We start from the raw sequence: 14,837 nt of genomic DNA, 5'->3' as shown, positions 1-14,837 counted from the left end.
AATCTGTTTTAAAGTTAAACAGTTACATGTAGTGAACTAATGCTATCATCATCTAATTTCAGAATACACTGAAATGTTGACATTAGAAAAACTACACTTTGATCTTCAAAACTGCAGAGTCTGGGTTTCAGCAGCAAAAGAAACCACCTCCATGTGCAGAGCATCCAGCCACACTCACTTGGCAAACTGCCACTGAGAAGTAACATGTGAAACTCTCAGCAAGGTAAGAGAAAACTTTTTTTCCCTAAACAAACCACTTTGTTAGAAGAAATAAAAGCAGACACCACTCCCTTAGCTTAACTGCTTTCATAGACTGTTTCATCAGTTGTCTTTTTAAAAATCTTTTTAATAAAATACTTCAGAAGGAACACTAGACTGGAAATAGGCTACATGCCAGGAACAACCAGATTTGACGGTAGCAAAGTGCAGAGTTCATTCTAGAGAGCACTATACAAAGGTTAACTGCTGCAACTGCCATTTGCTGTGCTCCAATCTATATCCAACTTTACAATAATTAGGTAGGCCAACTACTTTTTGTTTGTTTGTTTGGTAGAACTAGTTACCCAAATCTTTTAATTTCAGTAATACACTTTGAAATGATATGACAATAAAATTGGAATATGGAAGAACCTGATGAGAACCCCATAAGCCTTGGTTTAAGTTCAGGAACTCTGGTTTAAATTTAGGGACTCTGAAGACATGGCCTATAGTGCCAAGAGCTTTCAAAGGCAGAGCAGTGCCAAGAATATGGTCAGTAGGGGACTATGAAAGATCTAAAGATTGCAAATAGCATCTACAAGGGAATTACTGATTTAAGGCTCCTCCTTTGCAGAGTTTCAATTATAAAATCTGCCTTAACTACTGGCAAGGTAACAGTAAATTCAAACCTAAGTTCCCAGTAAAAGATCCTTAACTGAACCTTGTATATGCTATACACCACCAAATATCTGCATCTAGTTGTGCCATAGTCTCAGTTAGACCTAAAACCAGACTAATCTTGTAGAGTGAGGGTAACCAACTTCACTGTGCAACTTGCTCAGAGAAGTCTGAGCCAGGCTTTCTCAAGGCAACAGCACACTTGAGTCTGGCTGCAGCCATATGGTCAGAAGGTAAGTCTAAGGTAGCTTGAGCCACAAGTACTATCCTGGGTCAAGGCTCCTGATCATTCCTTGCTCACAGTGCTTTGGCTTTCCCTGCTGAGCAGTCCCATAGCTCATGAACTGGATTCCTTTCAAATAAAGATGAAACAGAATATTCAGTCTGAGGAGCTAATGCAGCCCAGCTGTTAATGAATATTCAGTCCAACAAGCCAGACAAGAGCTCGTCTGGAGCAGAATACAAACACACACAGTGCAGATGGGGAGTCCTCAGTACTTTCTCAGGTGCTCTCTAGACCTGCTCTACTGGAATCTCCCACCTGCTGATGTGGTCGAAGCCACAGAGTCATTTTAGCAGCATAGCAGCATTTCTTAGCTTGAGCTCTGCTCCATGCTCACTGATCAAGAGCAGTTGTTAAAACACTACCTGTGCCAGGGGAGTAAACGACAATTTACACCCCTGCTGCTTAAACACTGTTCTTTAGACAGATGACATTTGGCTCAACCATCATCTCAGTGACATGGAGTTCTCCATGTCAGTTGAGTGAGGTTAGGCAGGATAATTTGGTCTTCCCTAATCAGTGATTTAGAAGAGGTGCATAAGTTCTTCAAATGAGGCCAAGTGTAAGTGAAATCATGGTTATGATGCCAAACTCCACAGTATTTTGTATTGGCTGAAGATACTTTAAGAAAACATGGCTGTACGTCCAATTTCAACTGCAGAAAATAAGTTTCAAAAAACTTCCTAAACATATTTGCATCGGGAAACAAAAAGCTTATTTTAGAGATATGGGTACTTCATCTTTCTGGATGTCTGGTAGTATCTATAAACCTGGGAGAAAAATATAATAGCAGCAGGTATCATGAGAACAATCAAGTAATTTCTACACAAAGTGTTTGCTTCTAATAGATTAATTTACTCCCTGTTTTCTGTCTATACAGTATGATTAGGAAGTCAGCATTGCCAGGCTGTAACTGTTTCTCTCTGCATACATCAGTGCTAGTGGTAAAGTGAGAAAATAGTGAACTGAAAGAGTTCAATCACTCCCTCCTCCTTAGTCAATGGCTTTCATTTTCTCTCACAATTCTTTTAAATATACACTGGCCAGATCACAGCCTCACTTTTGACTTTACTGGGCCAGGCTGATTCCATTCATGGATGAAGAGTAAAGCCTGTGATCAAGTCTCTGTGGTTACAGTGAAGATGCTCTTGAGTCTTTCTTGTAAGGATGAAACTGTCTCTCCTATCAATAGCAGTCTTAACAAGTGCCTTCTCAGGCTGGACATAAGGTGCTTTCTTGTTTCCCTCCTGTAAGAAAATAAGGGGACTGATCTGGATCAGACCAGTATTACTAAGGCTCACAACTTCCTTTGTTTCCTCCATTGTTATCTGGATGGTAGAAAGACTTTAAGATAGACTTAGCTTAGATAATGTCATTGGGAGATTACTGCCCACAACTCACCCTGTTTTCCCTGAATCCTTGTGCTGCATCACCGAGTGCTTATTATGGTTCTGTGTTGTTAAAACAGCAGCTCAAGCATACACAGGGTGAAATTCCACCTTGTGTCAGCGCCTCCACTTTGATCTACTGAAGAGGCATGTTATTTCTGCAACTCTGACTAAGTGTGATGGACTGTAAAGCAATAGCTAAAGTCATGGTATACATTGCATACAGCAGTCAACATTTCTTCCACATTCCTGGGATTTGCCTCTGAAACCACACACGATATGATTAACACAAGGATGCAAATGTATGGACAAACAGTCTTGCTTCAGAACATACAATCACATCTCGTTAGCTTCAGTATTAACTACTAGACTAGGCAGCTTATTAAATACATACACAGGATAACTGGGTTTTTCCATCCCTTCCTCCACATGTTTCAGTGGCAGGGCATTATTGTGCAGCAGAAGCATGAAAGCTCAGCTATGACTGTCATTTGCTGAGATACTGCAAAAATGCATTGCTGACATAAGTACATGCAACCCTGTTTACCAGAGCAGGAGCTGCATGCACTGAGCACTGCTGGAATTCAGGCCAGTTGGCTACCAAGGGGCTCTCAAAAGAAATTCCCAAACCCAAGTCTTGTAAGAGCTCATCACTACAAAATCCAAACAGTAGTGAGTAAAGAAAACGTGTGGAGGCGTGGGAAGGGACCAACAGGCTGTGCAACTGCAGTTTAAGCACTGTACGGATTCCAAACAGAGCTGGAATCTGCCAGTCACTGCTGTCCTGGATTGTAACCTTGCTAGTCCTGAACATCTCTGTACAGTGCACAGGGGTTCATTCCATTTGCAGGGGACCTTAAAAAAGAGAAGTTATGTGGTGGAGTTCCAGTCGTTGTAGCCTGGTGGATGGGAAGGCAGTACATTCTCAGAGCAAATCTGGTGCTGCAGCTTTTCCAGAGATTCAGTCCATGCTGTCACATCTTACTCCAAATAAATTCTGTTCTTTCATCATCGATAGCAAGTGTTTTTAGATAAGCACAAGTGCACACTCAAGTAAATACCCTGTGAAAAGAATACTCAGCAGGCTGTGAAATAATGATCAGCTCTGCAGTTCCCACTGGAGCATGAAAAACACTCTAAACATCCTTTAGTTGCCATAGAACAGCAGTTTGTGCTACACAGGCTACAAACAGCTCTAACCAGCAACCTGGAAAATGCAAGGTTCTCATGGAGCACCTGATCCAGAAATACCCAGACAGGGAAATCAGTTCACCTTTGAGGTCTATAAGAGCAAAATACAAGAAAAAGATACATACAAGCAGAATATATTCATAGCTCAACTCAACTAAAACCTTCTCTGATACAGCTGGCAAAGTAATTTGGAAAAGGAAGAATGTTTACGAGAAGCTCCTTAACAGGACAGACCGTTTTTGAGTTACAGGCAGACAAATGCTGGATAAAAATAATTTTAAAACACAGTAATTTTTATGTTGCCTCTAAATAAAATGTCATTTACTAACAACAACAGCAAAAAAAAAAGACTGGAAAGCAAACCAAAAATTGGAAAATTTCCAAAATATTATCACAATTTTATGATACATGAAAAATGTTCAGATTAAACCAAATAGGTCAAATAATATGAGAAAAGGTTTATACAATGAGACTTTTTTATCTCTATCTAACATGTAGCCCGTCAGAGAAAAATCAAGTCATTGCATGTCTCACACAGTTAAGAGGAACTCCCTGTGACTGGTTTTGGTAATTGCTCTGCTATTTGATAATATTTAGGAAAGCATTTCTGCTAGCAGTGCAAGAAAATGCCACTATTTAAATTGAAGTTTGTAATGCCAATATTACAGTTTTTTGGGGTATTTGGATTGGTTTACTATAATCACTGAATAATATTATTGACAAAATTTTTTAAATTTACAATCTGACTTTTCACTTGTTGCAATTCTTTCCTATTATCTCTTAAGATAAGTATGAAATACTTACACAATAGGAGTTTGAGGCATTTGCCTGCATCTGTGCTTGAAAGTCCTCCTGAATACACAGATGTTCCAAAGTTACTGCATCATATTTGCTTTCTCTACTTGATTCTTAATTCAAGTTCCATAACACTCTTAAAACAAGCTGAGAGGTTATTAGTCTCTTTAGTCTTGGTTTAAATGAGTGCCTGTATTCAAATAACTGAATTTGGCAAAATTAAAAGAATAAAGTTACCAACAATAACTTGTGCTAAAAGAAATCTCCCAAAACAGCAACAGTTTCATAGGCTGTGTAAATTTAGAGAGAAGGTACAAGAGCTATAATGACCAAATAAAGCAGGATTTATTTGTGCTGTAATGCATGTGGAAAGGAAGTGAAAAAATTTTCTTCAGCTTGACCTCTGCAACACAACAGGCTTTGACTGTTCTTGCCCTTTGAAAGAGCAGTTGCATTAGAAGCCCTTCAAGAAGGAAATCGTTCAAGAATGGATGAGATGGATTGATGCCAAAGCATTCTCTCATTATGCATCACCAGAGCATCCTTCCACATGCAAAACCACAGTGGCTTCAGTTAGACATGGAACAGATTGTTCAGCTCATCTTCAGTAATAACATTAGTTAGCTGCTAATGAATTGTGAAAAAAAAAAATCTCCAATTTCTGTGCAGCATTGCATCAAGAATTGTAAGAAGTGATACGTACTGCATGGCAACAGGCAGAGGTGCAGTAGTAAGATCAAGCTTTTTTATCTAAAATGGAGTTACAGATAAAGCTACATCACAGGCCCAGGCTCAGGCACTACATAGTATGAATCTACATTACTTTCACATACTTCTTTTATCTTAGCAGTTTCCCCTCAGACAACTTTCCTCACATCTGCAGAATACTAATTTATTTTCAACCCCCCATCAAAAGTACTGCATGTGTTTCTAACCAAACCTTTGGGATTTCTGTTCAGGCTTCTCTTGTGGCAAGATTTTCCTATTAAACCATTGGAAAGCAGAGATCTGTCTTTATAGTGGGTGCCCTGTGCCTTCCATCCTGAACATTACATCAGGAGCAGGGCTTGCTGTAAACCACAACAGGCTCCAGACACATCCAAATCCTGCAGGCTTTAAGTGCACCCTTGTATCTCAATTCTTGTGTGAGTTTAAGATAGCAGAAGCTTCCTTTACAGCAATTTTGTTACATGAGAGAACTGTGTCCCCAGAGAACAGAAGTTTATTTATTTGATGCTTAAAAAGTAAACCAGAGAGGGCACGTAGCATCATCCATAAATCTCAGAGAAAGCTGGATAACCTGCTAAGCCTCTCCCATTCCTCTTCTGAACCACAAGAAGTAGAGCAGGATATGCAAGTCATATGCTCTCTAAATAAAGGCCACACAAGAGTTTTGCATACAGGAGATCTTTGCTCTCTAGATGCTCTTAAAGCTTCTTGACTTATTTATGAGGAGAAAAGAAACACAACTTGTGCATTTACATCACATACTTGCGTGTTTCCAAGAAAGGCCTGAGGGCAAGTGCTTTCATTTCAGCCAGCATATAAAGCTCATCCTTTTGTGGTTGTATTTCCCAAGGTTGGTTTTGTAAAATGAAGCTTTTCTTGAATTTTAAAAAATGGATTATGGTAGAAATATTTTTAAAGGTCTATTTAAAATGAAAGACAAAATGCAACTAGGTATGAGCAGCCTTGTTCTTTGTAGCAGACTTTAAGCTGTAATGTGAGGCCATCAAGCAGAGATAAAAATTAGGTACTGCTGTGAATCAGCCAATTCCATTATGCTGCTTCATTACCAGAGGTTAAAAAAACCCTTAGCAGGGAAATTGTGCCTCCCCAGTCATTTTTAACACACCCTGAAATATTCTGAATTCTTACAGGCAATCCACATTTGAGCTTTGAGGACACCTGGAGACATGTAGCAGTACAGAAACAAAACTGTAATTCAAATTTTTCTCTGCTTCAGGAAATACCTTCACAGGCCATACTTATCTCTGCACAATATTCCCTTTCGTATTTACTTACACTCTTCTGCTATTCCTTCCCTTGTTCTCCTCTCAGGAATCTTCTATCCACTGGTTCTTTCCCTTTTGTTTTATTGCAAGTGCTCTTTCAAAATGCAGTAACTGATAAAAATATCTCTTCACTGCCCTCCTTTCTCAATGCTTTTTGAGCCTAATTAGGGGTGTCATATGAAGAAGGATTCTAAGAGGAAGTGAAAAATCGTTGCATAACTGCCAAGGATGAGCTTTACAGTCAAGGGCCGTATTTCAGTTACAGGTCTATCACTGCACTTTAACTCTCCCAAATTAGTAGGTCAGTGCAAAAGTAAAATCCCTCAATCAAAACTTGGAAGAGAGAAAAAAGCTGATTCACACTTGTAGCTGGGTGAAGATAGAAGAAAAAATTTCCACTATTGGACACTGAAAATGTCTTTCAAAGTTGTTTAACATATCTTATAATTTCTAATATTTTGGTTAGAAAACTAAACTGAAATTTACCTCAGCCATACTAAAGCTATTTGAAGGCATCCTGTTCACAAATGAAGAAAAGCTGTAAGAATGAGGTGTCTTATACTCTGTACTCATGTTAACCTGACCCAGTACCTTGTATATTGAGCAGGAAGTGTAGTTGAATCCTTACTAAATAAATGAATCCACTGACTTCAATTAATGGCCCATAAACACAAGCTGCAACTTGTTATTTCATTCTGCAAGCCTGCAAATAAAATCTGAATTTTAGGGGATGAGCTTTAGGAAGCCTGATGTTTTCACCCTGGTTCTACCCAGTGCATATCACCATCACAGCAGGGATCGACTATTCCCTCAGGCACTTTCAGAAAACACAACTGTAGAGGACACAGGATAAGAGAGAAAAGGCCCAAGAGAGTTTGGTTTGCATAAACTTTTTGTACAGTGCCTGGTTTAGCTGGACCTACAAATACAAATTCAGAAGTATTACCTGTTTCCAAATCAAAGGGGAGCACTTCACATGAATAACAGTGAAGAGAACACCTGGATCCAGAGAAGACAAAAAGATTAACAGCATCAACAATAAAAAAATATTCTTGCTATTGACCAAACAGGCAACACACCTAACACAGAATTTAAATCTTGATTCTAGAATTTCAAGTTTGATTCTAAGTTGGTTCCACTTTTCCCTCAATTATCTTACAGTAAATCCCATGACTTCTGTACTTGTAGTCTTCTATTAGAAGAATCTGCTTTTGGATATAGTGCAGGAATCAGTTCAATATGAACCACTAGAGCAACAAACCTGTTCTCCAGTGGCCTCCCTGACATTGGATATGCCCCACAATCCCAACTCCTATGGGTAGTTAGAATGGGAATAAGCATCCAGCTAAGATTAAGGGACTTAGGGATAAGGTTTTGTTTCAAGATGCTTTCAGCAGAAGTTCTGCTATGGTTTTCCTCCTCATCAGCTTCCCAATTTGACTTTGTGAAATTTGGATTGATCTGTTGCATAATATCAGATACAGTAACAGGACAACTGCAATTTCCAGTTAATTGGATCAAAGACCAACACGGGATTGAGTATCCTATGCCATGTCTGTGGATGAGGGGAATACCATAAAAAAGTTATATGGAAAGGCACTAAACCCAGTTACAGCTGTACTTATGACAGTGAATTTGTAGCTGCATTTCTCAGTGTGAAAGGAAATGTATCTGTTTAGCAAATTCAAACCACAAGCACGCTGACAGCAATACAGAAGCTGTTACAAGTGACAGGGGCTATTCCCAACTGTCCCTCAAGCAGGCAGGTTGCACTTCCTTAGCAGACAAATGCAAATTAGTTCTACCCCCAGTATGGAGTAAGGAATTTGAGTTTCTCCTCTGGAAAATATTAACCCTAAACAAAAAACTGAATCTTCCAGTAGGCTAACAGGACTCTAGAAATAAAAGGAAACATCACAAGATTTTAGGAGGTGCTGAAACATTTGTTTTGAAGTTTTATTACAAAAATATATTTGCAAACATACAAAATTTTGGATGAAAAAAATGTTCATTCTTAAACATTTATGCAATAACTTAATAACTGCAAACATACATAGGTGCTATAAAATCCATACCATACCAAAAACGTTAATGATGCAGTATCTACATTTACTGACTTACAATTATTCCGGTTTCCAGAAATCTTTCCTGAAGCTCCCTTCCCCATGGTCTTCATATTGAAAGAACATGCAAATGGCTACAACTGGTGCATCCACAGAAGTGATTAAAACTCAGAAATTACTAAAGCACATAGTGTACATAAAAAACCTAACTAACCATATGTCCATACACTGAATAGATAAAAATAAATACACCACCAAATCAGAGATACTGCAGTTTTTCAAATTTGAAGTGAAAAGAAGATATTGCATCTTAACATTTTCGTAACATTGCCAGACAAAACTGAGGTGATACATATTGCACACATTCCTCCTGTTAAGATATGCTGTACAAAGCAACTCAAATACCTGGCAAAAAGGTGGCTGATTTGTTTAGAATACTTTTAAAAACCAACAAGTCCCAAATTAAAGTTTGCTTTCCAGAGTATTTCAGCAATTGTATCAGTGGCTACACATGGCATAATGTGTTTCAGAAATAAAGCAAAATGAAGTAATTAGAAATGCAAGCAAAACTGAGAAACATCCAGCAGTGTTTAAATGTAATACTGAGCATTTATACAGAGAATTAAACAGTTTCTATGAAATCAAGATGCATCACTTAAATTTTTTTTTTTAAACTTTATCACTCATTCTGCAAATCTTGTTTAATCTGGAAAGATATACTGCTTCTAAAGTTATTAGCTGTTAGGCACCTTTCATATAAACTTTGCATTGTAAATAACAGCAGAGAAAGTCTAACTACAAAACTGAGAATTTTGATTTTCCTGAACAATTAAGCATCTGTAGGTTTTAAAACTGTCTTTTATTAGGTTTGAGTTTGGACTCTCATTTTTTCCCCAGAAGTGACTTAACATGAGCCACGAAACACATGCTTAGATAAGAATTAATTTGGGGACTACAGTCTGAACTAATAATCTTTAATTCTCAGAAATAACAGGTAAAATCCCATTAAGCCAGTAGCTAAAAAAATAACAAAAACAAAAAATCAAAATCACTTGAAAATGGTCACAATCATTTCCTGTGATGACCCCTGGTAACTTGCTATACCCTGGTTATCCCTACATGTGGAAAACACGAATCAAGCACTTCAACAAGCTGGTAATTTTAAACTTATACAAAAAGTTAAAATAATTAGGGAAAAAAAAGTTTTTAAATACACAGTCCACATTTAAAAAAAATATTCAAATTTTACACTATAACTGAGCTTGTGTTTTACAATTAACTCTTCATGCAAGGAGTTTATCTGTTAAAGCCACTACCCTGGCACTTGTCAAACCTCTGCAGTGCTGGGCAACACCCAGGTTGGTTCTGTGTCTGCTGCCACTGAGGTTGGGACGGGCAGAGGTTGGAACAAACACAGGCACGTGTCCAGGATGAACAGTCTGTCTGCTGGGATTTCAACTCTGGTTCTCTGCCAGTTCGTTCTGAAAGCTGGGGCAGGGGGGGTAAACCAAGAGTCTGCTGCTACCAGGACACTACAAAACCAAAGGCAAGGAAGAATCTGCCACTGCTTGTTTCCAGCTGGCCAGGCACCCTCAAAACTTAAGGATATTCAGAGCAGTATTACTTTTGTCAACTGTAGGTGGCTGAAGACCTCAAAATACAACTCCTTCATATCATTTCTACAGATCTTTGGATATGACTGTATTTAGCAAACAGCACCCATGAACACTATCAGCTTCCAGCATTTCTATTCTGACAAACTTTTACCCAATCTTTCTTTGAAGAAACTGCAAGCTGCCCACGAGAAGTGAGAAGGCATCTTTGCTAAATCCAGATAAAAGCAACTCTCTATTTGGTTTAGACTGTCCATTTTTGTTCAGAGGAACTGCTCATTGGTTCGTCCCTTTTAGTGAAACTTTTCCTAAAAAACCCAACACAAAAATTAATTTAGACCTTAGATCTGAGTCTCACTGTTTATGTGCATACACAGTATTACAACTCTAGGATTTATGGAGGAAGGTTCTATCTTCCTTAACAAGGCTGAGTTTATATTGCTGAATTCAAATGCTACTATTAAATCCAATATATTTCTGGATGAATGTGCATGACATTAGCATCTTTCCCTGAATCTTGCACGTTTTTCTAACAATACAGTATGTATTTTAACTGGAAACACTGAACTCAAAGGCTGAGAAAATATTTTCAGAAGGCAGGTAGTGCTAAACAAAATATATTTTCCACTAAAAAGCTATGAAAAAAACTAAAATAGATCAAATACATAAAAATGTAAATATTTGTTGTATCTAAAACATCCCAATTTGTGAACAAGTCACAATTAAAGCTCAGTTACTAGTTTCCAATGAAATGGCCATGCACCTTGACTATGGCAATATTAACTAATCCTTAGGATATATATATATCATACATATATGTTGCAAGGAGCCAAACAATATTTTTCCTCATATTTCAATAGTGCTTGAGGGAAAAGAACAAAGCAGTGCATCATAACTCACTACAGATTATCTTTTTACTCAATAACCCAACAGTTTTCTACTGAAAAAGCATCCTTTAAAACTACTATTGCTGGAGAAAGTTGGGAGCTGGAGTCAGATTAATCACTTCTGCATGCCTTTAAGAAATAAATACAAGCCATGGATAAACCAACACAGCAGCATAAGAAAGTATAATTAGAAATTTTCCAATTTCAAATGGGAAGGTAACCAGTTAAATTCTTAGTTAGTGAATAGGGACTTACTAAATCACATATACAAAGCAATAACATTTTAATTAGATAAACTTCAGACTATGAAGTGTGCACTAACAATCTGGGGAGAGGGCAACAGAAGAAAAGCATGCATTTGTTTCCCATCTGCATAGTCTTCAACACTGCAGTTCCAACACAACTGAGGAATGAAAACCAACTATGATGTGGTCCATCCTTAAGCTAAAAGGGAACAAAGTATTTAAATTTTATCAAACACCGCTGAAGAGGAAGAGGGTTTTCCAGTGGTGGTCTCCTAACTATAAATTTAAAACAAGAGAACTTCAACATGCAACAGAACTACTTTAAAAAAAATTATACAATCACTGAAGATTTTGCATATTTCAGATTTTCCTTTTTAGAGAAAATGGCCTTACTCACTTGGATACCTGTTTAATGCAAGTAACACAAAAGCAAGTAAGATTAATGAAATATTGAAAGATGAATTTACGTGCAATAACTGCATGTATCGAGCAAATCACATTTTTAGACCTTTTGTTAAAGATTTAGCTCCAAAGGCCTGGCTTCCAGATCTGTTCCTTCCCCACACCTGTCAGTTTAATCACAAGGCATTTTGCTCTCCTTTTCCTTAGTCCTTCAACTGGAACTAGTTTCCCACAACTGAATTCTGTCTTGGTGTGCTGTAGTGTACTATACTGTGTATTTGCTGGTTGAAAGAGTGTTGAGTCTGTAATCCTTGAACAGTGAATACAGCTGGGAATGAGAGCCAGAGCAAACATTTGCACATTCACTTAATGCTAATGAGAGCTCAAATGCAACTTAAGTCCCCTCCCCAATAAAAGAAAGGTTTGCTGGTGATGATCACAGTGAAAACCTAGATCATTCTGAGAACATTACTTTCATAACTATTTAAGGAATAGTCTTTCCTAACAGGTTCAAATTCAAGACATTGAAAACTAAATATTCTTTTACAAAAATATTAGTTTTATAGATGAGGCATAATTGTTTCTAAAATGGACACATTTTAAATAGATTCAGCTTCAATTATAGCTTAATGTTGTCTGTACTCTTGGTTAGGACTTGCAAGTAGACTTCATGGATAGTGCTGAGAAAATGGGAATCATTCTGCAGGAAAAAAAAGAAGCACATTAGAAACATTAGTAAAAAGATGCAAAAAAGTTTAATGCCTTAGTAAAAAGAAGCAAGAAAGTTTAATTTAATGCCTAAGTTGTGCATAAGGATTCCTTACAGTGGCAGCTGCCAGAGTTAAGAGAAGGGAAGTAGCTGGACACAAGAGGCAGTGCTGTTTGAACCCCTCATGGGCTGTGAACCACAGCGCTGTCAGACAGGTGAAGGGATCACTGAGCACACTGGGTGCTCAAACAAACAACCTTTCACATTTCACTTCCCTCCAGAGTCCAAACCTTAGTCTTAGACACAAAGAATTTCATTCTGTGTACAGGTTCCCAAATACAGTCTGCCTGAGCATCACAAGTGATGGTACTTCTGTCTGTCACAGCAGCCTGAATGGGACTGCAGTGTGTTCTACAAGAACACTCATGGCAAAGCATGACTGGGCAATGGATTAGTTTAACTTAGAGACAATATTTAGAGATATTTTTTGAGTCTAATTCATTCACATGACAAGTTTACAGAACTGGTATCTAACCAACTAGCTTGGGGGTGTAATATTCTCTTTACAAGATTGAACAGCACATTTGGTATCCTGCTTGGAGTGCTGTGTGAGTACTCCTGTGCTGCAGGATATGCCTGTTTTGGTCTTCATTCAGCTCTCTCTATAAAGACTGGAGACAAAGATTCCTGTCAGCTCTCTAAAGTTACCACTCAGACTACTGGCACTTAGCCTTGCTTGCAAGACTAGTTTAAGTCTTTAACGAGAAAACCCATACAAACCAATACAGGAAAAGGTTACGTAAAATGGAACAACAGATAAATCAAGCAACGTTGTGATGGGATCTGGTAGTGGCCCTTTTTGGTCCTAAAACTTGACCACTGGGAAGATATTGTTTGTTATTTTTAGACTTGCATTTTGAGTGTAAGCTCTGCACATCAGCATGGAGAGGGCAAGAGAATTCCAAGTTAAGAAAGAACCCTTTGTCATTCATGGCAACTTCACCATGGCATTAGAGGTCAAAATCATCTCAATGTATGGCTGCTTCCCAACATCACAGGCTTAATGCAACTGAACTTTTTAGTCCCTAGAAATAGCAGAAGTAAAACTTTGCAATTTCCATTTCAAAGAAAAATACTTCAGGTAAAGATGAGGAGAGGTTCTAGGGAACTGAAAACAGGAAAGCTTTCCTTGGGGAAGCAGAAAACTTACAAAGACAGCAAAATCAACTCCCCCCATCCCCACACCAGCTTCTACTAGAGCATCACTTATTCATCACTTCTCTACAAATTCATATGGATGTGAGAGGACACATCCCATGAACTCTGTTCTAATTGCTCCACATCTCAACCAAGAGGAGCAAACTGTGCCATACTATGTGCACAGTGTGGAGTAATTCCAAGACAAAAGAATGTATTTTGTAATGTTTCAGAGCAAAAGGAGTTACAGGGGTATGGAATTGCTCAGTGCTGGCTTCTGTACTTGGAACTCTCCCTCAGAGATTGAGCTCTGTATAGACAGTACCTTTATTAGATGTATCAGTGCTTCTTGCAGCTGAGACCTACTGAGAACAGTAGGAGGTGTAGTTTGAATTTCTGTTGTTCCAAGTGTTAAAGGCGAAGAAGAACTGGCTTTATTCTCCACTTCAGTAGCCTTTGTAGCTGATTGCTGAAACACACTGGGAGACAAGAGGACTGAAGGTGTTACTGTTGTCGTGGCTGTAACAAACTGTGGGGGTGCGACCTGTAAGAGAACAGAAAATTAATAAGCACCATTTCCAGTAAGAATGAATGATGTTGTAAAGGCTGGAGAGATAAGCAAAAAGAAAATTAAATAAACTGTAGCCACAATAATTCAGTCAGATATTACAAAACAGGTGCTGTTAATTAAGAAATATCTATCTATGAAGATTAATACCAATAGTAATTCTCATTTTCAAAGCTAAAGAAAGCAGCAGCCTTGAACATGCTTGCATGCAGACTCCTTGCTACCTTCCAGAATTTTTGAAACATAACACATATAATGAAAGATGAGCTTTTCACCGAGCTAATCAAAGGAGTTGGTAGCTGTTTTGCAGATTATTATTTTCCTTGGGGGTTCACAGAAAGGCAGTCCTGCTTCCTGCCCCCCCTGCTTCTGTGGTCTCCTACGAATATTTTACTTCAAATTCGAAATGTATCTCAAAAATATTTAAAGAGATTGCTGAATTATAATTAAATTGTTGGAGTACACTGAAATACTCTCATTTAAAGTACATTTTCCCTTGTGGGGAATATGGGATGGGGATATTTTGAGGACCATCATCCCACCTCATTCTTCCACAGGTCTATCTCCATTTCATGACAAAAATCCACATACTGCCTTTACCACTT

The 14,837-nt window shown here is 38.1% G+C and overlaps 1 protein-coding gene and 2 long non-coding RNA genes across 4 annotated transcripts in view; 1 reads left to right on the top strand and 2 right to left on the bottom strand.

Annotated features, from left to right (window-relative positions):
• Window positions 1–74: 74 nt before the first annotated feature.
• Window positions 75–14,837, top strand: part of LOC108638893 — a 33,048-nt gene continuing 18,285 nt past the window's right edge. The window contains exon 1 of the long non-coding RNA XR_001920142.2: window positions 75–223. This is a non-coding gene — a long non-coding RNA (uncharacterized LOC108638893). The remainder of the gene's footprint in view (window positions 224–14,837) is intronic.
• On the bottom strand, window positions 2,254–6,753 carry LOC108638894. The gene is made up of 3 exons (XR_003915607.1): window positions 6,559–6,753; window positions 4,543–4,590; window positions 2,254–2,406 (listed from the first exon to the last, which is right to left on the bottom strand). It is a non-coding gene; the product is annotated as an uncharacterized LOC108638894 (long non-coding RNA).
• Window positions 8,471–14,837, bottom strand: part of DCP1A (decapping mRNA 1A) — a 31,056-nt gene continuing 24,689 nt past the window's right edge. For both annotated transcript variants that reach the window (XM_029958291.1, XM_029958292.1), the window contains exons 9-10: window positions 13,990–14,208; window positions 8,471–12,458 (exon numbers count right to left, since the gene is read on the bottom strand). In XM_029958291.1, the coding sequence (XP_029814151.1) occupies window positions 12,378–12,458; window positions 13,990–14,208 (300 nt within the window). In that variant the 3' untranslated portion in view covers window positions 8,471–12,377. The remainder of the gene's footprint in view (window positions 12,459–13,989; window positions 14,209–14,837) is intronic.

The sequence above is a fragment of the Manacus vitellinus genome, unplaced genomic scaffold, assembly GCF_001715985.3.
Source record: "Manacus vitellinus isolate BGI_N305 unplaced genomic scaffold, ASM171598v3 scaffold_14_pilon, whole genome shotgun sequence".
Classification (NCBI taxonomy): domain Eukaryota; kingdom Metazoa; phylum Chordata; class Aves; order Passeriformes; family Pipridae; genus Manacus; species Manacus vitellinus.
Note: the sequence above shows the minus strand (reverse complement) of the source record. Positions and strands in the feature narration are given on the sequence as shown.